The sequence below is a fragment of the Zootoca vivipara genome, chromosome 8 (assembly GCF_963506605.1).
Source record: "Zootoca vivipara chromosome 8, rZooViv1.1, whole genome shotgun sequence".
NCBI lineage: Eukaryota > Metazoa > Chordata > Lepidosauria > Squamata > Lacertidae > Zootoca > Zootoca vivipara.
This window is the reverse complement of record NC_083283.1, coordinates 2,742,176-2,767,019: the sequence shown is the minus strand read 5'-3', so window position 1 is coordinate 2,767,019 and position 24,844 is coordinate 2,742,176. Positions and strand designations below refer to the sequence as shown.

At 46.7% G+C, this 24,844-nt stretch overlaps 1 protein-coding gene across 1 annotated transcript in view; it reads left to right on the top strand.

Annotated features, from left to right (window-relative positions):
* Positions 1 to 285: 285 nt before the first annotated feature.
* Positions 286 to 24,844, top strand: part of ZC3H3 (zinc finger CCCH-type containing 3) — a 236,474-nt gene continuing 211,915 nt past the window's right edge. Inside the window, exons 1-3 of the mRNA XM_035124913.2 lie at positions 286 to 428; positions 1,559 to 2,945; positions 4,302 to 4,498. Of these exons, the coding sequence (XP_034980804.2) occupies positions 383 to 428; positions 1,559 to 2,945; positions 4,302 to 4,498 (1,630 nt within the window). The 5' untranslated portion in view covers positions 286 to 382. The remainder of the gene's footprint in view (positions 429 to 1,558; positions 2,946 to 4,301; positions 4,499 to 24,844) is intronic.

The window sequence follows — 24,844 nt, the reverse complement described above, 5'->3', positions numbered from 1 at the left end:
CCGCAGAGTTTAATGAATCGCGTAAGGACACTTCCGGTTCTGCATCGGCAGGACCCTGAGGCGGGGATGCTGGGTGAGCGGGTGGCGGCAGCGACCAATCCCGAGTACCCTGCATAGGAATAAGCATCGTCGGTCTCGTTCGGCGCCGCGCTTTTTGCGCCTCCCCGCATTTCGTAGCGGCGCTCGAGTGGAAACCGGAAGTGTGCGGCCGCACGCATGTCTCCTTATAAAAAAGGAAAGGCGCCGGGCGCGCGGGACGATGACGTACACGGAAGCGGACGGGCCTGCGGGCCTGGAGGCGGCGCTCGGCCGTGACGTCCAGGGCAGGTAGGCGAGGAATTGCCGGCTGAGGCAGCAGTGGGAAGAGCAGGAAGAGCCGGGAATGGAGGAGAAGGAGCAGCTGAGGCGCCAGATTCGCCTGCTTCAAGGTGAGGGACCCAGGCGTCCGGGGGTGCCCCCCTCACAGGCCCCTTGGGGCTGAGGGCAGGGGGGGCCCGAGGGTCCTGGGAGGGGGCCCTGTCTGCCTGTGGGAGCGCTTCTTCCCTGGCTGCCTTTCCTTGCAGGCACTCCCTCGCCTAGGCGGTGCTTGAGCTCAGGTCCCTGCCCCAAGGGGCTTACAGATAAAAACAAGAACTGCTGAAAACATAAAAGGGGGGGGGAGGCGGGGAACCAGTGACTGAAAAACAGATAGACATTGATGGAATTAAAACTATACAGTATATAGGTTGGCATCCGTCTTTCTCGGGAGACGGTGGAGGAGGGAGCCCTTGGGGGTGAAGTCAGACAGTTGGAGAGTTATAGCGCCAGCTGTGGGTGCAGAGACTGATAGGGGAGAGACATGTTTTGTTGCAGCTGAGGCAGATGAAGGCATCCGGTTGTGTTGCTGCAGATGCACCAAGGTGTTTCTTCCCTCTCTCTCTTTGGGGTAGCTTTTGGAGGTTATGGTTATGGGCACTGAGATCCAGCGCCAAGGGCCTTCTGGCGGTTCCCTCCCTGCGAGAAGCAAAGCTACAGGGAACCAGGCAGAAGGCCTTCTCGGTAGTGGCACCTGCCCTGTGGAACACCCTCCCATCAGAGGTCAGAGAGATAAACAACTACCTGACATTTAGAAAATACCTGAAGGCAGCCCTGTTTAGGGAAGTTTTTAGTCTGTGATATTTTAACGTATTTTGATGTGTGTTGGAAGCCGCACAGAGTGGCGGGGGATACCCAGCCAGATAGGCGGGGTATAAATAAATATATTATTATTATTATTATTATTATTATTATTATTATTATGGTTGTGGTTAACCAGCACAAGGTTGGGGCAGGTAGGTTGAAATGTATTTGAGTTTGGTTGAAGATTATTATTTTTTGTATTGTAATGGGGCTTCATATGTTCTGTTAATTCAGGTGGGATAGATTATGACTTCTTACCGGCAGGGCCAAATCCCGCAGAAACATGCATGATACTGACTATGCAGGACCTGTCTTGGTTTGGAAATAAATTGTGTTGCAAATCCTTCAAGGTACTGCTGGAAGGCATAACTAGTGGAATCTTTTCCTTCTCTCCTTCTAGGTCTCATCAACAACCATAAAAACATCCATGGGAATACACCAATTGCCCCCCCTGCCCCAGCACCTCAGTGGCAGAATCCCAGGCCGCCTGCCTTTAGCAGCCAGGGTGCTTTCTCTGCTAGATATTCCCAGCAAACCCAGAGGGATTTTCAGCCTCGCCAGAGTTGTCCTAATGCCTGGAGAAAGAAATATTCTCTAGTCAACGTCCCGCCTCGGCCGGCACTTTGTTCTGGAACCAGCGTTTCTGCTAGTGCGTCTCGGACCAGCTTGAGCCACACAAGCCCTGAGGCAACAGAGGCACAGGCCGCGCTCTCGGGAAGAAGCGTAAGCCTCAGTGCAGATGGCAATATCGTTGTGGGGATGCAGGCTGGTTCGGCAGCAGCCAGCACTGCTGCCCCAGGATCCCACCTGAGCTCTGCGGAAGCAACAGAAGGCCCAGCTGTGTCTAGAGGATGCGTGAGCAGGACTGCTTGGCCTTCGGGTGCTGGCCCGAAAAAGACTAAAGCACTGAGCGCCCCCAGCTCGCCTCACTCACTGCATTGCAAGGGCTTTGCTAAGGAGAAGGTTGACACGCCTGCCGGGTGTTGGAAGGGGCCTTCTGTTCAGGGTGCATCGGAATTGGCCCCTGACTTGTGCAGGACTATCAGTGAGAGCGCCGTTACGTTGAAATCTGAGCCTCAGCAGCAGCAGCCCCTGACATTGCCTGATCATAAAGCAAGTGGTCTGTTGGTGAGGAAGGTTCCAGCCCTGCGTAGTTTGCAGCAGACGCTTGCAGTGACGGGGAAGCCCGGCCCACTGAGGCTTGCTGAGAAGTCTGCTGCTGCTTCCACTTCGGAGGTTCCTTCACCTGTTGATACGAGCCTCTCCCAGGGCAAACCTCCAGCACCTGCTCTCCAAGGAGCTCCTACCTTGCCGGCCTCCATCAAGTCTCCAAAGTTCAGGAGAAACAATTACACGTGGGTGGCGAATCAAAGCAAATCCCCCCGTACTGTGAAAAAATGGGCTGCTCCCAGAGCCTCTGAAAATGCACGCAAGGTTGCTGTGAGTGCAGAGAGAGGTCCCAAGTTACTCCCAAGGGGGGAATTGGGAGCAAAGCAAAAGAAATCCAGCCCGCAGTCCAAGATGGGTATTTCTTCCAGCCTGTACAAGTGGAAGGCCTCCAGTCTCCCACTGTCTCCGGCTCCATCCACCTCTGCATTCACGTGGCAGCGTAAGGAATGTGCTGGGTTTGGAGCGCCTCCTCTCGTGGGAGCTGGCGCTTCCCTTCAGACTGTGAGGCGTGGGCCTCTTGGTCATGGCAACCCGAGATCACCCTCTGGGAATAGTGGGGTTTTTAGTTACAAACTGAAGAGCTGGGCCAAAATCATCAAGAGGAAGGGAAATGCCTGGTAAGTTACTGGTTGTGTTGGGAGAAATTCCCAAGACTTTCTCCTATAGCAGGCAAGTCCAACAGGTAGATCGCGGGATGTCTATGGGGTAGATCATGGTCAAAAAAAGCTCAACAACTTTGCCTGTCAGTAACAATGGGTAGATCACAGCCAGTATTTTTATAATGTGAGTAGATCACAGTCTCTTGGGAGTTGGACGTGCCTGCCCTATAGTAATGCTTACCACTCCAATGCAGCCGCTGGGGCCCATGAAAACACTTATTTTTGCATTGCAAAGTGTGGAATGAGCTCTGTCAGGGCCTGGGGGTGAGAGTTCAGTTGGACTGTATGTTTGGGGCATTAGATGTGTCTGGGTAGGTAAAGCAGCGAGCAAATTCATGACAACTGTGGGATCCACTCTAGCTGGGAAAATGCTTCCCAATTTTTTCCACCTGCTAGATTCTAATTTCCAGCAGTTCATATAGTACCTGGATCCTCCCCGCCCCAGCCTGAAGTCCAGAGTCTTGGGTGCAACTTTCCGCAGAAAGAACCCAGAAGAGCCTGTACCATTTCAGAATGCAGATATTGGGAGAGCATGAGTGCATTATTCCCCACATCAAAAACATCCTTCCTATAGAAAGCTAGCATGCCAGGGTGAAGGATTGTAAACTAGGTAGGCTATTCCCTGGTGTGCTAACTGTCTGTGTGCATGGAACATTCAGACAAGTGACTCATTGCCTGTGTGAGGTTTTATGGTGGTTGCCTTCAAATATCTACTCTTAAATATATTTTGTAGTTCTTTCTTGTGGTCCCTAGTCCCTAACCCTCTGCTTCCATGTATCCCCCCCCCCCTGATGTTCTTTGATTCTAGCTTGCAGGGCTAAACATGTAGATGAGATTTTGCACAATTTCTTTCACAAAAATCAAGTAACATTCAGTCTGCTGGTGCAACTTATTGCAACTGTAGAACATGAGGTTTTGGATTATTGGTCCCCCTGCACCACTTTTTAGCTGGTACCTGTGATTATTTTACCAGCACCTCTTGGTAATGAACACTATACTGCTGAGCAGTATAAGTATGCAGAACATATACCGGTAACTTTCATTGGATTTGCTTTTTGTAAGATGGACTTGGAAAGCTATCAGTGGGTGAAGCTCCATTCATCTCTGAGTGTATTTGAGTCACCTTTCTCTATGAGGCGGCTGGGTTGAATAATTCCTGCAGCTTCCTGGAGCCCTGACTACATAAAAGGGTTTTTGGCTGAGAGCTCCCTGCCCCTCCCCCCCAATGTGAGACTGCCCTATGAATCTGCTCATGGTCCGAGTGTGATGTGCTAGAGGACTACACCATGGTGAGTTCTTCTGTTGTCCTTCCAGCTCCCCGACTGAGAAGAAGAGCCCGTCCTTTCCCACCGTGCTTCTGAGAAGCCGCTATTGTCTCAGGAAAAGGAACTCCCCTCGGGGAAGGGGATCGCCCACTGCCAGAAGAGCTGGATCCAAAGGCCTGGTGCAGATTGGCAAGCACAGGCTACGCCGCCTGCCGGCATCCCGGACCCACCTTTTGGCCAAAGAAGGTAAGAACAAGCTTGGAAGTCGTGTCTCTTGGTTTAATGGTATGCTTTTTAATACACCAGCGCCTTGTCCTGGGAACTGCAAGGGAAGTCCATCCTGTTGGTCTGGTTTGCAGAAGCATGGTGTTGGTTGAGATTCTCTCTCTTGCTTTGGCCAACTCTGCTGGAAGAGTTGCAGACCCACTTGTTTTCCAGCCCAACTGAACCGTAACTCGTTCCATTTCTTCGAGCATTCTGTGCCTTTGGCACGACTTTTGAGCCGACTGGCCCTCAGATGGCAACTAAGCATTTCGTTTTGGTGAGCATGGCCCTGGTTTAAATAGCCATTTGGCTCCTAGCTTACATATCTGAGTTTCTAATATTGGCTGTGGATTGGGGTGCTGTGGGAGGGAATGGGGCTAGATTGCATTTTACTGATTTGTGAACTTCCTAGATAGTATGGGCAGGATAATGTAATGGAAAAACAGCCTCCTGCTACCTGGCAGTGTTTTGGGTTAGGAGTCCCTTTGGGCCCAGTCAGCATCTCAAGTGCCAGGTTGGTGTGAAGTAATCATCTACGCTTATTTATAAAAAGTCTGGTGAGGGTGGGACATTATTATTATTTAGATTAAAAAAAAAACCCCTGAAGCGTTTTACACAAATGCCAGAGCGCCTTGTTTGCTTGTTAAAGGGTTCTAGAAATTTTTCAGGTGTCTCCAGGATGCTCAGTTCCTCGTATGGAATTAATCCAAGTAAATGTTGTAAAGCCAAGCCTAGCACCCTTGAGCATTTCGAGGTAGTTTTGTGCTCTTTAATGTGTTTGGCAAAGTTAAGAAAATTTTTAAAAACCTAGTGTAGTTTTGCTTTTTAGGAAGAAGCAACAGCGTTTTGTAGCACATCGCACTTTGTCGTTCACTTTCTCGCCACTGTCGCTGTCACTCCACCCATGTACATGTTGATTTATCAGTAACTAAGTACACTAAAGAGGCACACCTTAACCAGGGAGTATTTTCGGATGCGTCATCCTGGAATTTCTTGGCAACGGGGTGGTTTTTATAGCTGTTTCTTGAGGGTTGGCCAAGTGCGGGACACTTGTAATCTTCTGGCAGTTTCACAGTTCTGAGGCTGCTGCACCTGTAACTATTATGTGTGACTTCTTCGCCAGAATAAACTCCCCACACTCCTTTCCTCCATACTTTTGAGTCTTTGACATGTGGGCATGTGTGACTTCTGACTTTTTAGGCAGCAGTTCTAAACAACTGTGAGTCAGTTGAATTGAACTCAGCGGGACTTACTTCTGAGCAGGCTCACATAGGATCCGGCTGTTACAAGGAATGTTGGAATCGGTCCTGAATGCTCCCTAACTCGATGAGCTGCTGGCTTCATACAGACCAGTGGCTCCCAACTTTTTGGGTATGGCAATCCACAAGTGCAAATCTACAGGAATTTCGCATGAATTTCAGACCTTAGTTCAGGGGTCAGCAAACTTTTTCAGCAAGGGGCCAGTCCACTGCCCCATAGACCTTGTGGGGGGCCGGACTATATTTTGAAAAAATAATAATGAATGAATTCCTATGCCCCACAAATAACCCAGAGATGCATTTTAAGTAAAAGCACACATTCTACTCGTGTAAAAACACACTGATTCCAGAACTGTCTGCAGGTCGGATTGAGAAGGCGATTGGGCTGCATCCGGTCCCCGGGCTTAGATTGCCTACCCCTGCCTTAGTTCTTCTTTGCTGTCAACAAGCAGTTCCCAAGGGTTGAAATGTAAGGCTCGAGCCTTTCCTATGTTCGGCTGTGAGTGTCAGCACAGCATTAAAATATGCCAATGAAACAAAAAGCTGCAAGAGGTATTAATCACAACCATTATGGATTGCAAGAAATAATTATTTTGGGGCTTGCTTATAACCCATGACCCACCTGCACAGGCTTCACGACCCACAGGTTTCATTCCAAGGTTTGTATATTGGATTATTAAACCAATATGTGAATGGGACTTTTGCCTATGCAAGCAACCATTTTGCTATTCTGTTTGCAAAAAGAGTTACTCAAATCAGAAAGAGAAAGAGATGCACTTGGGATTCTTCTTGGAACACAAGCTTAATATGAGCCAACAGTGTGATGCAGCAGCAAAAAAAGTGAATGGTGTTCTCGGCTGCATCAACAGAAGTCTAGTGTCCAGATCAAGGGAAGTCATAGTACCCCTCTAGTCTGCCTTGGTCAGACCCCACCTGGAATACTGTGTCTAGTTCTGGGCAGCACAATTTAAGAAGGCTGTTGACAACCTGGAAGGTGTCCAGAGGACGGTGGCCAAGATGATCAGGGGTCTAGAAGCCAAGCCTTGAGGAATGGTTGAAGGAGCTGGGTAAGTTTAGCTTGGAAGAGAGGAGATATGATAGATATCTTCAAATATTTAAAGGGCTGTTCCATGGAAGATGGAGCAAGCTTGTTTTCTCCAATGGCTCGAACCGATGGCTCCAAGCTCCAAGAAAGGTGATTCTGACTAAACATCAGAAAAAACTTTCAGGCAGTAAGAGCTGTTCGACAGTGGAACAGTCTCCCTCAGGAGGTGGTGGACCCTTGGAAGTTTTCCACCAGAGGTTGGATGGTCATTGATCAGGGGTGCTTTAGCTGAGATTCCTGCATTGCAGGGGGTTGGACTAGAGGACCTTTGGGTTTCCTTCCAACTCTACAATTCTTTGATTCTCTAGGATCCTCCTTTGAGGAAGGCTCAGAGGATAAGAGTCTTTTCGGTTGTGGCACCCCTTTTGCACAAAGCTCTACCCAGTGCAGTACTTCTGGGGCCTTCATTGACATATTTTCAGCATCTGGTAAAAACTTACCTTTCCCCTCATAACTATGTTGTTTTTTGTTAGTTGAGCCTGTGAAGATTTTTGATGCTTGTTTGGTTAGTGGTGTTGGTTTGTGGATTTTTAATGAATTGCATGCGTTTTCTGTAACAGTATTAACCGCATTTTTCTGTGTATAAGTCTAGGTCCCCCCCCCCCTAAAAAATAATGTCCAAAATTAGGGGGCATCTTATACACGGATAATGTCTCTCCCAATTTTCTTAAATCTGAGTCCCCCCAAATAGGGGGTGTCTTATACAAGGGGGCATCTTATAGACGGAAAAATATAATGTATTTTTGCTTATGCTTATAAATCTTTTGCAGGTTGCTTCTCTGCAGCCAAAGATGGAGAAGCTCTATACAGTCAGCAAAAACAAGACCTGGAGCTGATTGTAACTCAGATCATCAGCTTCTTATAGCAAAATTCCAGCTTAAACTGAAGAAAGTAGGAAAAACCACTGGGCCAGTAAGATACAATCTGAATCAAATCCCTTATGAATACACAGTGGAAGTGAGGAACAGGTTTAAGGATTTAGATTTGGTGGACAGAGTGCCTGAAGAACTATGGATGGAGGCTCGTAACATTATACAGGAGGCAGCAATGAAAACCATCCCAAGGAAAAGGAAATGCAAGAAAGCAAAATGGCTGTCCAACGAGGCCTTACAAATAGCGGAGGAGAGGAGGCAAGCAAAATGCAAGGGAGATAGGGAAAGATACAGGAAACTGAATGCAGATTTCCAAAAAACAGCAAGGAGAGACAAGAGGGTCTTCTTAAATGAGCAATGCAAAGAAATAGAGGAAAACAATAGAATGGGGAAAACCAGAGATCTGTTCAAGAAAATTGGTGATATGAAAGGAACATTTCGTACAAAGATTACCATAATCAAGGACAAAAGTGGTAAGGACCTAACAGAAGCAGAAGACATCAAGAAGAGGTGGCAAGAATACACAGAGGAATTATACCAGAAAGATATGGAGGTCTCATACACCCCAGGTAGTGTGGTTGCTGACCTTGAGCCAGACATCTTGGAGAGTGAAGTCAAATGGGCCTTAGAAAGCATTGCTAATAACAAGGCCAGTGGAAGTGATGATATTCCAGCTGAACTATTTAAAATTTTAAAAGATGATGCTGTTAAGGTGCTACACCCAATATGCCAGCAAGTTTGGAAAACTCAGCAATGGCCAGAGGATTGGAAAAGATCAGTCTACATCCCAATTCCAAAGAAGGGCAGTGCCAAAGAATGCTCTAACTACCGCACAATTGCGCTCATTTCACACGCTAGCAAGGTTATGCTTAAAATTCTACAAGGCAGGCTTAGGCAGTATGTGGACCGAGAACTCCCAGAAGTGCAAGCTGGATTTCGAAAGGGCAGAGGAACCAGAGACCAAATAGCAAACATGCGCTGGATTATGGAGAAAGCTAGAGAGTTCCAGAAAAACGTCTACTTCTGCTTCATTGACTATGCAAAAGCCTTTGACTGTGTCGACCACAGCAAACTATGGCAAGTTCTTAAAGAAATGGGAGTGCCTGATCACCTCATCTGTCTCCTGAGAAATCTCTATGTGGGACAAGAAGCTACAGTTAGAACTGGATATGGAACAACTGATTGGTTCAAAATTGGGAAAGGAGTACGACAAGGTTGTATATTGTCTCCCTGCTTATTTAACTTATATGCAGAATTCATCATGCGAAAGGCTGGACTAGATGAATCCCAAGCCGGAATTAAGATTGCCGGAAGAAATATCAACAACCTCAGATATGCAGATGACACAACCTTGATGGCAGAAAGCGAGGAGGAATTAAAGAACCTTTTAATGAGGGTGAAAGAGGAGAGCGCAAAATATGGTCTGAAGCTCAACATCAAAAAAACCAAGATCATGGCCACTGGTCCCATCACCTCCTGGCAAATAGAAGGGGAAGAAATGGAGGCAGTGAGAGATTTTACTTTCTTGGGCTCCTTGATCACTGCAGATGGTGACAGCAGTCACGAAATTAAAAGACGCCTGCTTCTTGGGAGAAAAGCAATGACAAACCTAGACAGCATCTTAAAAAGCAGAGACATCACTTTGCCGACAAAGGTCCGTATAGTTAAAGCTATGGTTTTCCCAGTAGTGATGTATGGAAGTGAGAGCTGGACCATAAAGAAGGCTGATCGTCGAAGAATTGATGCTTTTGAATTATGGTGCTGGAGGAGACTCTTGAGAGTCCCATGGACTGCTAGAAGATCAAACCTATCCATTCTGAAGGAAATCAGCCCTGAGTGCTCCCTGGAAGGACAGATCGTGAAGCTGAGGCTCCAATACTTTGGCCACCTCATGAGAAGAGAAGAATCCTTGGAAAAGACCCTGATGTTGGGAAAGATTGAGGGCACTAGGAGAAGGGGACGACAGAGGACAAGATGGTTGGACAGTGTTCTCGAAGCTACGAACATGAGTTTGACCAAACTGCGGGAGGCAGTGCAAGACAGGAGTGCCTGGCGTGCTATGGTCCATGGGGTCACGAAGAGTCGGACACGACTAAACGACTAAACAACAAATGGGGACATTTTTGTCTAGCAAGTCACTTAATCTGAGATTATTATTACACCATAGTTTTAATTTTTATGGTCCCAAACAGGAAGCTTTGGTTGCCAGCAATGGAACAAATCAGGATATCAAACCAACTCTAAACTGTAGTTTAATATCACGACTTCTTCCCTAACTGGTCATCACAGTTTTTTGCTTTGGACAAAATGGGAACAAACCAAAATGTTGCGAGACCTCTGTGTATGTGCAAGTTGGAAGTCGGTTGCCAGACCTTTGTGTTGATAAGTTGAGTGTGTTGAAGGGGAGCACATGGATTTATGGTGGCTTCAGGAGTGTGCAAAACTGAAACCTGCGTGTGTTGCTTCCCGTTGGGCAAAATGGGAGACCAGTGCTGCTCCATTTCACATGTCGCATTGTCTTCATGGATGTGGATGCAAGTGAACTTCCGGTCCAGGCCATCCCAAATCTCTGATGTAACGCGGTGTGAACCAATCCACTGGGCCTTCATCTGGGCTTGTCTAGATACTTGGGTGTGATTTTTGGGGCAGTGGGAGGCTGGCATAATCTGACTTTTCTGGCAGACATGCCAGATCTAGGTAATTCTGTGATTTGCCTGATGTCTTTTTGGGGAGGCTGTTGTGGCGGTTGGCCAAGTGGCAGGTGTCCAATAGCAGGATAGACTATTGACAGCAATATGCTATTTTAGAGTGGGCAAAAGCCCACCCCCCCACCTCCACCTGGAATTGCAGAACGGTTTGTGGAGGTGGACTATTAACAGATTATTATCCTTCAATGCTGTGGTCGGGCTGCATTCTGGACCAGCTTGGATGATAACTGTTCAGGTCTCCAACGAACTGGAGATCTTGCTCTTATTGCCTGCAGATTGCAAATGGGCCCTGTCCTCCAAGGAGGCCTGAAATTGCCTGGAAACCTAGGCTCAAGATCCAGCATCCTTATAAGACACTTTTATATGTTACTCTTGTTTGTATGTATGCACGGGAGTCACATCCGGTGCGGCGCACAGACCTCGAGGCAGACCATTTATTGGGGCAGCTTGCCTGGCTGATGTAGAGCCTCATCCTGCTTGGTGCTGGGGGGGGGGGTCTGGGCCCCTGGGGGAGTTTTGTTCCTTAATGAAACAAGTGGGCAGTGGAGGAGAAGGGGGGCATGTATGAGCGGCCGGGCGCTGTGAACCTTGCCTCACCCCAGTAAAATCAATGCTGTGACATTCCCTCTGCTTCTCTGATCGCTCGCGTCGACTCTGCTGACATCTGCTGGAGCTTTTGGTGTTCGGTACAAGACCCGGCCATGATTATTTTGAGGGTTTCCCTTTAATTACGAGATAAAAGCAAACACCTCCCCCCCTCTCTCTAGCGTCGCCTGCTAGCAAAGGCTCCCTTGTGTGTGCGTGCAGGCAGCTGCTTGCGGTGTTTTTCAAAGGGTGCCCGTGGGGTGTGTGTGTGACCCCCTGTGTGATTGGTGCCCATCCAGACTCTTGGACTGACAGCCACAGAGTCGGGACAGGACGGTCCTCATTCCGGCAAGGGCTCACGTGACGCTTCCTCCCCTCTGACCTGTAGAGGGCAGTCTTGCCCCTGGCATTCTCCCTCGTCCACCTTTTTCTGGTAATTGATTGCCTAATTTCCTCTTTATGTGAAAGAAAGCAGATATCAAGTAATTTGCAGCAATAACCTGCTAATGCTGGGCCAGTATCAAAACTCCCATGTTCATTTCAAGTGGCAGATAAAACACTAATATATAATTATCCTTGCAAATTGGATTGTTTTAAATAACCAAAAGACTATGGCCAGGAGAAAACTATTCCATTTCCCTTGAGTTAGTATTGCGGCATAATTGCTGCGTTCAATCAATTTCCTTGGCATTAGAAATTCCATCACAATCAACATTAAGCTATATTCATTGTGATGGCTAAGAGCCGGGCCATTTCTCCTCTTTTCCTTAACTGGCAAAATTAATCAGGGAAAAGATTTTAAACATTTACCCGTGCGAAAGAGGTCAGCTCTGCCACTATATTGCTCAGCAGATAAGGGGGCTAATAAAAAGAAAATTGAATTACTAATGATCGCCAGGAACCGAGTATATAAAACCTGGCAATCGCCCGCTTCAGGAGAAAAGGAGAATCAATTTTCTTCGGACAAGGTGTGCTCATTTTTTATTTTGGCGCATATTATCAGCGATTTAATTTGAAAGCGCATAAACAGGAGGAAACAGTTAGGAAATAATGAGCCCGAAGGTGTAAAGTGCTACAGGATATATGCTGTACACAATTTATTTGGCACAACAGATAATCACTTTAATTGAATTCAAAACTGCATTGTTCAGCAGTGTGGCCTGCCTCTCTTTGCCCGTGGGGAATTGCAGAATATTACAAAGGTGCCAGAAGAGCCGTGTTTTTTTTTCCTGTGTGTCCCTCCTTTGTAATGTCCCCTGGAAGGCATGACGTGCCTTCGTTCATGCGTGGAAGGATGCAGGCCATTGATAGTGTAATATTTAAAAGGCAATAGAAGTCTCCTCGGCTTCGAGAGCACTTGGTGCCAGTGAGCTGCAAAGTACGCAGCTTCTGCCTTGATGGATAACTTTTGCTCATGGAAGGATCCGTGTGGAGCAGGGAGTTGGCTCCCCCCCCCCAGCTCTCCATGCTCATCTTGAGTAGCTCTGCGTGAGGACTGCAGGTCATATTTTCCGCTTTCTAACTCAGTTGCATTGCCAAATCCAATATCCAGATATTGTGTCAGAACTTTGAGGAGGCCAGGCTATTTTCCAACCTTGCCACCAGGCCATCGGATTGGGGACTCGTATGAAAGGGCAGTCGCGGTTTTGGTAACCGGTGGGGAGGGAAGAGCTGGTTCTGTGAGCTTTCCCCCTCCCAGTCAACCCCAAATGCCTACGACCTGGGGCACTAGAATCCCAAACAAACAATGCTCCTGATTTCAGCTGAACCAGCGGTAATTTAAATGTTTTTCTGTTCCTCTCCTTAGACTGCAGAGACAGACTAGGTGGTTGTGTCTCTCTCCTTCTGCTAACTGTACATATGCACTTACAAATGCAGCATACATGGAGTTTTTATTCGCCTTGCACTAAAGGCTCATGACGTCCCAGTTGAGAGCGGCAGATTCAGGGAGCCTATGTGAAGGGAACAGAACCGAAAGTGCCAAATGGCATTTGGGTGGGTGGGCATGTGAAGCCCATGATTTGGGATTCATGTCAGCCTTTATTGGAGCGTACTATTTGATGCTTAGGAGTTCCAGAAATGGATAATTTTCATAGGGGAATTGGAGAGATCCACGATTCCTCTGCTGCAGGGACATGTCCCTTGGAAAGGGTAAATACGAAGGTGCAGCCCAGCAGGAACATACAAGATACAGAGAGTGGAAGTTTGCCAGAGCACAGCTGCAATTTGCATGTCGTGCCTTCGATTCCATGGGGCTGGCAAAGGAGAGGACGGATTGCGTTCTGCCTGTGTCACGCTATTGTTAATTTCACAAGTATCTCTCCCCCCTCCCCCGCTTTCAAGATCTGCAGTAAATGGGGATTGCTTGGGTTAATTACAGTTTCATGCTCAAGTTTTTAATGACGGAAGATGAGGGAGTGGAAATGCTGAGATTGCCGAGATAATATCTTGAAACAATGAGAATCCCAAGCTTGCTGTTGGGAGTGTGTCTGTGCAAAACGAAGATGTTATTTTCGTGTGCGTGGCTGGCTAATCGGTCTCGAACAGAAATGGGAAAGCAAGTCTCAATTCCATACTGAGCATATTAAAAGATGTTCACGGTGGGGGATTTTTGGCCTCATTTTCAGAATTTCACTTCTGACTTCCGGTTGTCTTGACCTGATTCTGCAAAGGTTTTTCACCTGCAAACTTTCACGGCTCGCCTTAGTGATGCAAGGAAGTGTTGCTCATTTTTTTTCTGGTAGGATTCCCATTGCCTTGATGCAGAGAGAGAGAACCCGCCTGTGAAAGATTTTGCTGGATCAAAATCTCAGGGTGTCAGTTCAGTGCACATAATAACAATTATTATAAATAAAGATAATAATAATTTATTTATTACCTGCCCTTCACCCTAAGGTCCCAGGGGAGGCTACAGCATTAAAAACAATTTAAAATAACTATATGTGGATGTTGCTTGAGTTAGCAGGGCATTATTTTCAGTGGGATGGACCTCTCACATTCTGGTTCAATTAGTCATAGGTAAATACGATTTTTTAAATGCATGGCTGGAGCTGGATCAGCCTCCCCTCCCCTTTTTGGCAGCTGCCAAAAATAGCAGTTGCCGTGCATAAAACATTCTAGTGCTGTGTAAACATAATTGGTATCTATTTTTTAATATAAAAAACAGCAACAAGACACAAATATTCATTTAAAAATATATACATATTAGGTATTTGTATGGCAGCCTGGAATCAAGTTCTTAAGGAGGTTGGCAGCAAGAAGAAAAGCAGATTAAAATACATACAGTAACATCCTGGTGTGTGAGAGAGGCTGAGGCATTTAAATAGGGCTGTGTGGTTAGACTTATTTTGGTTTGCTTTCAAAACCTTTATTTTTCTTCGTGCTTGTTGACCTTGTTCTCCAGGTAGAATCATAGAACTGTTGAGTTGGAAGGAACCATCTAGTTCAACCCCCTGCAATGCAGGAATCTTTTGCCCAACGTGGGGCTCGAACCTGCAACCTGGAGATTAAGTGAGCTATCCCAGGCCTGAAACCCAGGGGAGCTGCTGCCAGTCAGTCTAGACCAGGCATCCCCAAACTTCGGCCCTCCAGATGTTTTGGACTACAATTCCCATCATCTCTGACCACTGGTCCTGTTAGCTAGGGATCATGGGAGTTGTAGGCCAGAACATCTGGAGGGCCGCAGTTTGGGGATGCCTGGTCTAGACAGTACTGGGCCAGTGATCCTACTCAGTGTAAGGCAACTTCCTATGCTGATGCTCCACCTTTCCGTCCATTATGGGGAAGGCTGTTGTATCGGGTGCAAAACTTAGCTTAGTGTTGCACATGTCTCTATTCTTAGCGGCCTGTTTTTAGTCCTGCCTGCCTGGATACCTTCTGGCTGCCCTATGGAGTTTGCTAACCCCCCACCCACTGCCATGCTGCCCTCGGAAAAGTGGAACTCTCGAAATGTCTACTAGCCGTGGCTCTCAGAAACAGGTTGCCTTTGCTTTAGAGATCATTACGCTCTTCCCGGTGGAGCGATGCTGAAGTGTGCTCTGTAAAGGAGCTGCTTGGACCCCCTCGCTTGTCAAAGTTGTGAAAGTTCACATACTTGGCCACGATCCCCAGCCACTGCTTCTTACGTCAGCCTGCTGGGGTGACAGTGTTGGGTTTCCTTGGCACTTTACGGGGGGCTCTTCCAGCGTGCTTGTGAGGCTCTCTCGGAAGGATGTTTTCGGAAAACTCTGCTAAGGGATCCTTTCGCCTCCTCCCCCCCCTGGGTTCTGGGTAATTCCCAAATACTGGGTGTGTTGCCTTCTATTTTAAACATCTACTGTATATTCTTGCGTAAAAGACTACTTTTTAACCCAGGAAAATCTTCTCAAAAGTCGGGGGTCGTCTTATACGCCGGGTCGTATTTCTTATATGGCGAGTATATCCCAAACTCTATATTTTAACTAGAAAAGTTGGGGTCATCTTATACGGCCAGTCGTCTTATATGCTGGAATATATGGTAAATTAATTTGATTTTAAATCATGTGTTCCTCTTCTTTGTTTCTATTGCTCTTCCATAAATCTCTCGGATGGCGTTTGTCCTCCTAGCGGTGCAGCAGCTAAACTGCTAGCACATTTGCAAAGCTAAGCGGGGCCCAGGATGGCCTCAGATTCGTGTGCCACGATTCCTGCATTGCAGGGGGTTGGACTAGATGACTCTCGGGCCCCCTTCCAACTCTACAGTTCTGTGTTTCTGTTTCCTACAACTTGGCCGGCTTTCTGCCCCAGGCGCCCCTTGTCACTCACGGCATTGCCATTGTCCTGGCTATTCTCTCCCTCGAGACCACCTTCAACAAATGCCTTTTCCAGCATCTCTGAGCAGTTGAGTGTCTTTTGAAGAACTTGGAGTGGCTTCAGTTTGGGATGAGGGGGTGCAGATGCCAACCCCCACTTTCTCACTGTGGAGTAGCCAATCTCCTCTTCCCGTTTCATTATTTCGCAGCTTCTATCAGATCAACAGCTTTCCATGGCGTGACTAAATTGAGCAGAGAGCTCCTTTTGAACCCAAACTTTGCTTACATGCAAGGTTCTCATATGATTTGCAGTACAGTATTGTACATTTTTGCCGCCATTCAGCTTTAACAAAGACCCCTAAGGTGGTTTTGCAATAAAATTAAATTGAATGCTGTCCAAATCTGCAATTCTATGGTTCTATGCTTCTATGGCTGTAGAATTAAAGCAAATAACCAAAATGGCTAAAATTACAACAATTAAAAGCCTAAAGGATTAAAAGTATTGTTGAGGGAGGCCTGCCTAAAATTCATCTGAGATGGGGCCTGTCTGACCTCCCTTGGGAAGGAGTTTCATAACCAGTGGCTGGGCTGCTCCACATTCCCACCCACTTAAAGTACAGTAGAAGATGTCTCTGGAGTGAGAGCCAGCATTCTGGGTCCTGGTGTTTTTACAGAGAGGCTTAAAAGATATGTTGCAAACTCCTATGCATAGAAGCAGCAAGGGCTGTGACTGTTTCTTCTTGCAACATAATTATTACTTTTGATAATAGTAAGAAAAAGTAGTTATTGTTGCGATGCAAAAGTCCAAAGCGGTATAAGAATATTTCATGTTGGGTTCTCACTCTGTTTTCTCCTGTTTCTCTCAGCAACTCTGCACATTTTTCTGCCACCCCCTCTACATTAACCCTTTCCCTCCCGTCCCTCTTTATGCCAACTGGATTCTGCGGGAAAATATTCTGCAGGATACTAAGAAGTTTTGTGGGATCGAAACACATACACCCGGAGTTTATTCCAGTTGCAGAACTTAAGATAATTGCATGTTTTGGGTCTGATTTTTTGGTGTGGACGATTCAAGACCCCTTCCGCAGGGATGTGACCCGGATCAGGGAGCAGAATTCAGCAAGAGGAAAGTTTTGTGCCAGTTCATCCCTTGACGTCCAAATTGCAGTTTGGCAATATGTTATTTCCTGGAGGCTACCGCTGCAATGAAATGCACGTTAGAAAATTTTTATTTTTATTATAATTTTATTATTTATACCCCGCCTATCTGGCTGGGTTTTCCCCGCCACTCTAGGCGGCTTCCAACAAATACCAAAATACATTAAAATATCACCGATTTTATCTGATATTTTATCTGATATTTTATTAAAATATCACAGCACCAACACTTTGAATTGTGCTCGGAAACGTACTGGGAGCCAATGAAAATACAATGAAATAATTTTATTTCTGGGTTCTCCAATTCTTTGCTGGTCCAAATGTGAGTTTTCCTGATCAAAGCAGCTCACCTAGCATGGGGCTCTTCCCCGGCCTGGCTGCAAACATAATTTTCCCTTGGCTGGATTTCACCATTGATTGGTGATCTTAATTTAGTGACAGGCTCTAAAATGGCTCCCATGTAATGCAGCTGCTTAGGAAGATATTAGGGTGAAAGCAATACCCCCATGTTTTATGTGAAACGAGCTGTGTTATCAGCAAGAGAAATCAAGCATGGGAGACATGGTTGGGCTGGTGAGCTATTGGGGGCATCACTGAGAGCGGAGGATTTACACTTCCGTCCAAACATTAACTGGGGTGTTTTACCATTTATCCCCCCTGCTCTTCCTCCTGGTGTGTAAGGGGGGCAGCGGCTGTGATCCATCATTCCCTCCCTGGTGTTGTACTGTCTCTTGCATTTTACTACCCCAAACACCGTAAAAGGGCATTAGAGCAGTTAAATCCCAGAGTCCTGCTTTCCTAAGGAAAAAAGAAAACGCTGAATTAGGCAGTGAAAAAAAAAAGGCAATGACAGCGATACTTTAATCTTGCATAAATTATCAGAAGAGTCAGAGGCTAGCCATTTTATGTATTGTTAGAGCTGCGCTAATTAATTATTCCCGAATAATCAATGGTTTTTGACTTTTTAAAAACGTGGTAATGGGCCATAGTATATTTATTTCCAAAATGGCAGAAGTACACACATAGATTTGGTTGTGTTTTTATTGCGTGACTATGTTTTAATCTTGCCCCACATGACCGGGGGGGGGGTTTATGTGTCAACGCTGCAAAAGTGGTGAGCAGAGAGAGCAGAACAGTCCACAAATTAGCCAAAAAGTTATTCTTAAATTCATCCAGTGCTGTGAAATGGATGGAGGGAATATGCAATGTTGGCTGGAGATGCAAGCGTTCCTGGAGGCTCTGCTTAGTCTAGGGCAGCTCGCCTTTGAAAGGTGGGAACCCAGGGGTGCAGCGTACGTCCAGCTGCCTGGTGTATGAGGCTGAACTGAATGAGCTTCACATTCTTTCTGCAGCTTCCGGTTCATAGACAACCATTTCACTTAATAAATTTGCAATAGCTGCATCCCCTGGTCTTTGCAACTTGTACTCCTGATCCTTAACACAAACTGTGTATTTGCTCTCTGAATGCATGTCTGCTGAAAGAAGGGAGGCAACAGGGCTTCAACAGAAACAACCTCCCTCCCACCCCACATTTTGCAGCCACGTCTTCAGAGGAGGCAGTGATGGCCACCAACTTAGATGGCTTTGAAGGATAATTGGACCAAGTCATGGAGGAAGAGAGCGCTATGGATGGCCACGAGCCATTGAGGCCTATACTCTGCCACCACGGTTGGAGGCAGCAATGCTTCTGAATCGCAGTTGCTGGAAACCACAGCAAGAGGGGAGACGGCTCTTGTGCTTTGCATCCTACTTGCTGGTTTCTCATTGGGAGAACAGGAGGCTGGACTAGACGAGGCTTTCACCAGGTCCAGAGATCTCTTCATAGATCATTATATCCTGGTGTGCCTCTCCTCTCCTCTGCACTACTGGGTGATACCCAGATTTAGTCATACTTGTCGTAAGCCTATTGCAATACATTCTGGTCCTTACTGTTGAGTATGCTGCATACACACACACACACACACACACACACACACACACACACACATGTCTCTGTGTAATGCCCACAAGATGCACCTGAGGATTCTCCCTGGACTTTGATACTTGGCTAAAGGAAGCCATGCACCCTTTCCTGTGCTGAATTGGACAGGGGCAGTGTTAAAAATATGAGCCAGGCGCCAAATGGCTCTTTAAACCAGGGTTACGGTCGCCAAAATGGAATGCCTGGTTGCCATTTTTAGGCCAGACACCTCATAATTTTCAATATGACTTTTTGGATCCTGAAATTCGTTCTTATTGCGCAGATAATATATCATGGGTAGAATTCTACAGGATGCGTTGCTAGTGTGTGAAAACAGTCAAGATTCAGGGATCCCCAGGCATGCACCCCCAGACGGTGGAGATGCCAGCCCCCATTCTGGTGCCTGGGACTCTTCACTTGGTTCGCATGTGGCCGAAAGCCAGCTGCAAAATGCCCCTGGCGAATTTCGAACACTGGGCAAGCATGTGTCCTCCTCCTGGAAGCACCTAATGTGCAGCAGAGTCCCAGGATATATTCCTGCCAGGCAGAGACATTTGTGAAGGCTGTGAAGCAGAGGCGCTGAGGTGTGTGTTCCCGGAGAGAGTCCTGGACGTCTGCACTTGGACCCTGGGCCTGTTTGCCCATCCCTGGTGTGGTATGACCGTGCTCCCCCGCCACCCAAGTGCCAATGTAGTCGTGGTGCGCAGAGGTTTCTGAGCATGCTGCTGTTAAACGCCCAACCAGCCCAATCCAATCCCATGCCTAGAAGTGCAACAAAGAGCAAATTGCACCTGTGGCCTACGGCTGTATAAAACCCACCCAACAATAGAGCAGCACGGCCCATTGTCATGCAAAATGCCTCCTGCACCACCAAAGATAGATATTTCTATTAACTTTGCTCATTGTGGAGAGCCAGTCGGATGCAAGAAAGACGCCGATGTTTCTCTTGCTGCCCGGAGCAGGCATGCAATCTTTTCTCTCTCTCTGTGCATTTAAAAAACCCACCAAGCGCCTCCCATCCAGGTCTGCCTGCATCTGGTTCAATCCTGGCTGCATCTCTCCTCTCCCCCACCATCGCCATTTTTGCACCAGTCCCTCTCTGTTGTTGTTTTTAAAAGAAAAGTGCTATTTTTTGTGTGTGCATGTGTGTACATTCGTATTGGGGCACCTGTCAGTCATCAGGGGCTGGAGAGGAATGAGGAAGCACCATGGAAGATAAGGGGACAGGTGGATCAGCTACCTGCTTCATTGAGGAAGCGTTAGGGGGGCTGTTTGTGGGTGCGTGGCAAGGCTGGCACGCCTCTACCCTTGGGGCTGTGTCTGCAATGGCCATCCTTGGCTAGGGGGCAGAGCAGTTCCTCCTCTTCACTCCTCTGTCTGGAGAAGTTTTTGAGCGCAGGTGCGTTAGCCGATGCCTGAATGCCGCAATGGCCACATAAACAAGAGAGATCTGGCTGTAAAAAGTAATGAAGAATATCAGTGTGAAATCAAGATGTTAAACTCCCACTTGTGACAGGCAGTAAATTCCCAGCCCACTGCGTTCACTTCAGGCCTCTTTCTTTTGGAAGTGTGTGTGTGTGTGTGTGAGAAAGCGGGCAGCTTGTTTTATGCTCTGTTTCATGGAGAGAGAGAGAGATGGAGATGCAACTGCCTTTGGTCTGGTTAACAGCCAGAAGCACAGAAATTGGAGAGGGACAGACTCTGAGACTTTGTCCTCGTTAATCCGTTTACCCTGCCAGTCCAGCGGTTCTTAAGCTGTGGTCCAGGAACCAGGATGAATACAAAGGTACCTGTTGAGTTTCCTCCGCTTTCTCCTCTCTCCATTTCATACCGCTACTTACTTGAAGGGACAGCTTCCTTTAACATGTTCACATTTAGCCTGAAAAGCAGTGCGCTTCTTCACCTGCTGCCTCCCAGGCAGCTGTACCTCCTGTGGCTGATGGGAATTGTAGTCTAAAAAAAAATTATAGGAGACACCATAGCTGCTTTTGTGTGTCTGTGTGTGCAGCCTAATATGGCTCCAGCTGATTCCTCACAACCCAGCGAATCATGCAGGGCACCATGAATGCCAGCTTTTAAGTGCCAGGTTAAGGCACTTTTGTTTGCCTAGATTTTCTTTCTTTTTTTTTTACAATAATATTTATTGAATTTTCCAACATTACAAATCAAATCAATATATCTTCACATCCACTTTATATCTTTAGCACAAAAGAGAAAAAGAGAGAAGAAAAAAAAGAAGAAAAAAAACATACAAAAAAGCAAACAATATCAAGAAAAAAGAAAAAAGAATTTTTATAAAAATTAAACATCTAATATAAACCATTGTATTAAACTTTGACTTCCCCGTTCCGTCCTTCCCAGGTCATATTATATCCCATTTTGGCAATTTTTCTAATTCTTTACATTAATTCAATTATCTTAAATAAATTCTTATGATATCAAATTACAATAAATCCCATCAATTATATTCCCCACACTTTAATTCTGTAATAATCCCCTTTAGCTTCCTGTTTCCCCTAAAAATCTCCTCAAATCTCTATTTCTAATAAATTCTAACAGAAAAAAAAAACATTTATTATTTTAACTCAATACAGAAGATCACCCTCCTTCACCCGGGTGCCCTTCTCCGGACGACCTGACCAGCATCTTTAAACAGTCCAAATCAAAACCGTGTTATCCGTCTCTTAGTTATAATGTCCTCTGACACTCAGCCTATTCCGTCTCTCGCCCACTCCAACCCCATCTCTTCTTCCCAGCAACCCTTCTGTCGCCCCCATTGTTCATGTCCATCGCCCGGACCTACCCTCCCCTCTCTCACTGAGGAGGTTCGACTCCGGGCCATCACTTGGTTGTTTTTCCCTGGAGCCAGCTCTCCTCCTCTCACTAGGAGAGACAGCTCCTGGATTTCTTTGCACATTGGAGCTCCTTGGTAGCAATCTAGGTCCTGCGCAACCTCTCTCACCGCTTGCGCTTCGATCCAAAACTACTTCTCCTCTTGTCCTGTCACCTTTGTATCAGTGTTTTTGTCATCCTCTAAATTGTCCTCTTGTTTTTCCTTATTGTCAATGGAGAGAAGTTGTTGCTGTGTCTCAAGGCATGACTTTGTAATCCTTTTATATTCTTTTACTCCTTCAAAAATTTCGTAGATTTTTCCCCAGACTCTTTGTAGTCCATTTTCTCCCATCTTGTGATGTTGTTTAGTCTGGGGATTTCCTTTGTCCTCTCAAATTTCAATATGGCGTTTGGGCAGAAGTGTCGGAGACATATCTTAAATTCAATAGCCAGGGCTCCAGATTTCCGCCACCCGGTTTCCGAAGGGGTCGCCACTCAAAGAAAACAAAACCAATTTTGCAGAAAACCAATCTTATGAAATGAAATCGTCTCCCCTTGGCTCTGCTGACCACAGGGGAGAACTCCTACTTGCTATTTTTAGGACGATTCCAAGTCCCGTTTCCGCTTAATGGCTGCAGGCTCGGTAATTGCGTCTAGCAAGCCTCAATGAAGGGGGGGAACGACCTCCGTTTTCTTTAAATTCCACCCCCAAGTCCAAATTTTCCCGAATAAAAAAAATAGAGTCTTACTTATAGATCCAATCTTGATTTTGGAGGCATCTGGTGCTCAATTGGTGTCGGCTCGGAGCTTTGCGCCACAGAGTGAGCGTATCTTCCCAAGGCTCCGTCGCGCGCCACCTGCGGACTTCACCCCCTAAAAAGGGGGGGTTACTCGCAGCGACCGCGACTTTGAGGAGCTCTGCCGGGTACCACGTCCCTGGACAGCCCAGTCCAGGGGTTCTCTGGGGCGCCACCTCGCTCGGGTGGCATTCCCCCCTCTCTGTAGCACTCGGGGATCTCGGAGATCGAGAATCCCCCGCCGATCCTAATGGCGACCAGACCGGAAGTCTTGTTTGCCTAGATTTTCTGGTGGTTTATTTGCATAATAACATACGAAGAGTCTGCTGGATCAGACCAATGGCCCATCTAGTCCAGCATCCTGTTCTCGCAATGGACAACCAGATTCCTCTTTAGGAAACCTACAGTCGGGAGCTGATCCCAAGAGCCCTTTCTCCTCCTGTGCTTTCCAGCAAGACGGATCAAACTGAGGCATGACTTCTGGTCTATTTAATGCTGGTAGGGTTGCCCTTTCTTTTGTAGCTGAGCATTTTGGGGGTAGCCTGTTCTGGGGTTGTCCTATATTTGGTTTCTAATGTTTGCCAGGCTGTTTTTGTTTCATGAATCTGTAGGTTGCTTTCGGGCATCTTTTTTGTGTGAAATGTGGCAAATGAATGCCACCAGTACTACTTCTGCAACACTATGGCGTGCGAAGGATTTGCATGCACGCCATGGAAGCTTGTAGCAGGGCTGAACCACGTCAGATTTCTACCCTGGCTGGCCTGCAACTCATGCCACTTGTCATATGAATCCCCGTTTGACTTTGTTCTGTTTTACTCAATAACTTTGCCTTTATTTATTTTTATTTGCATTTTTAAAAAGCACCCAGCCTTTCCCAATCTGCATGGGGGGAGGGGAAACCCAATCAAAACCCCTGCAACCAGCACTTTTGGAAACTCAGCTGCCATGTCCTATTAGCCTCTTTCTCCGCGTGTCTCTTTGCATCTCCAGCTCCTTGAGTAGCAGGCGAGTCGAGCTTCTGAGCCTCTCCCCGTCCTGTGACCCAAATGCAGCCAGAGAGATGGCTTAGCAAAGCTGCGAGGAGTAAACAAGACAAGGAGCTCGCACAACGTGTTGCTTGTTTTCTCAGGGTGCAATTCCTCTGGAAGCGGCCTTCTGGGCTCTTGCTTCGAAGCCTGTGATGAGCAAGGTGATCAGCGTGGATGGGGGGGGGGGAAACCGGCAGCACAACTCCTCTTTCACGAAACCCTTCAACTGCCCAGTGAAAATGTGTTCAATCTGTTGATGGGCAGTTTATTCATGGCTATGCTCACCTGCGTTAAATCTCCTGTTGCAACGAAAACAGGGTCATGTGGAATGGGTGATTGGCTGATAGGTGTGGTAAACCTGTTGACGACTGTTAACGACTGCAGTTGGTCTTACAGGAAAATGCAAGGCCTGTAATACCAATTGCAGTCGTTAACAGTCGTCAACAGTGTATCTGTGTATCTGACGAAGTGTGCATGCACACGAAAGCTCATACCAAAATAAAAACTTAGTTTGTCTTTAAGGTGCTACTGAAGGAATTTTTTTATTTTGTTTCGACTCAGACCAACACGGTTACCTACCTGTAACTAGTCGTCAACAGGTTTACCACACCTATCAGCCAATCACCCATTCCCACCACCCTTCTGAGTAATACTCCTCCCCACCCTCTCACTATATATAAAGGTCTGGTGACTTCTGTTTCAGTGTATTTGAAGAAGTGTGCATGCACATGAAAGCTCATACCAATGACAAACTTAGATGGTCTCTAAGGTGCTACTGGAAGGATTTTTTAAAATTTTGTTTCCATCCCTGTTGTTCAGCCCGGACAGCGCCGAGGGTCTTATGCAAGAAGTGAGGTTACAGGAAACCTGGAAGAGGGCCTTCTCAGTGGTGGTGGCCTCCCTGTGGAATGCCCTCCCTTTAGATGTCAAGGAGATAAACAACTATCTGACTTTTAGAAGACATCTGAAGGCAGCCCTGTACAGGGAAGCTTTTAATGTTTGATGTTTTATCGTGTTTTTTCTATTCTGCTGGGAGCCTCCCAGAGTAGCTGGGGAAACCCAGCCAGATGGGTGGAGTATGCATTATTATTAATAATAATAATAATAATAATAATAATAATAATAATGTTGCTATTAGTGTGAGAGGAGTTCTCAATTGGAGACTGACTTCCCTCCTACCTGATGGCTTCATCAACAACTGTTGCTGGCTGGCGGTGGGAGATTCTTAGCTGGAGCAGAGTTCAGGTATGGGGGG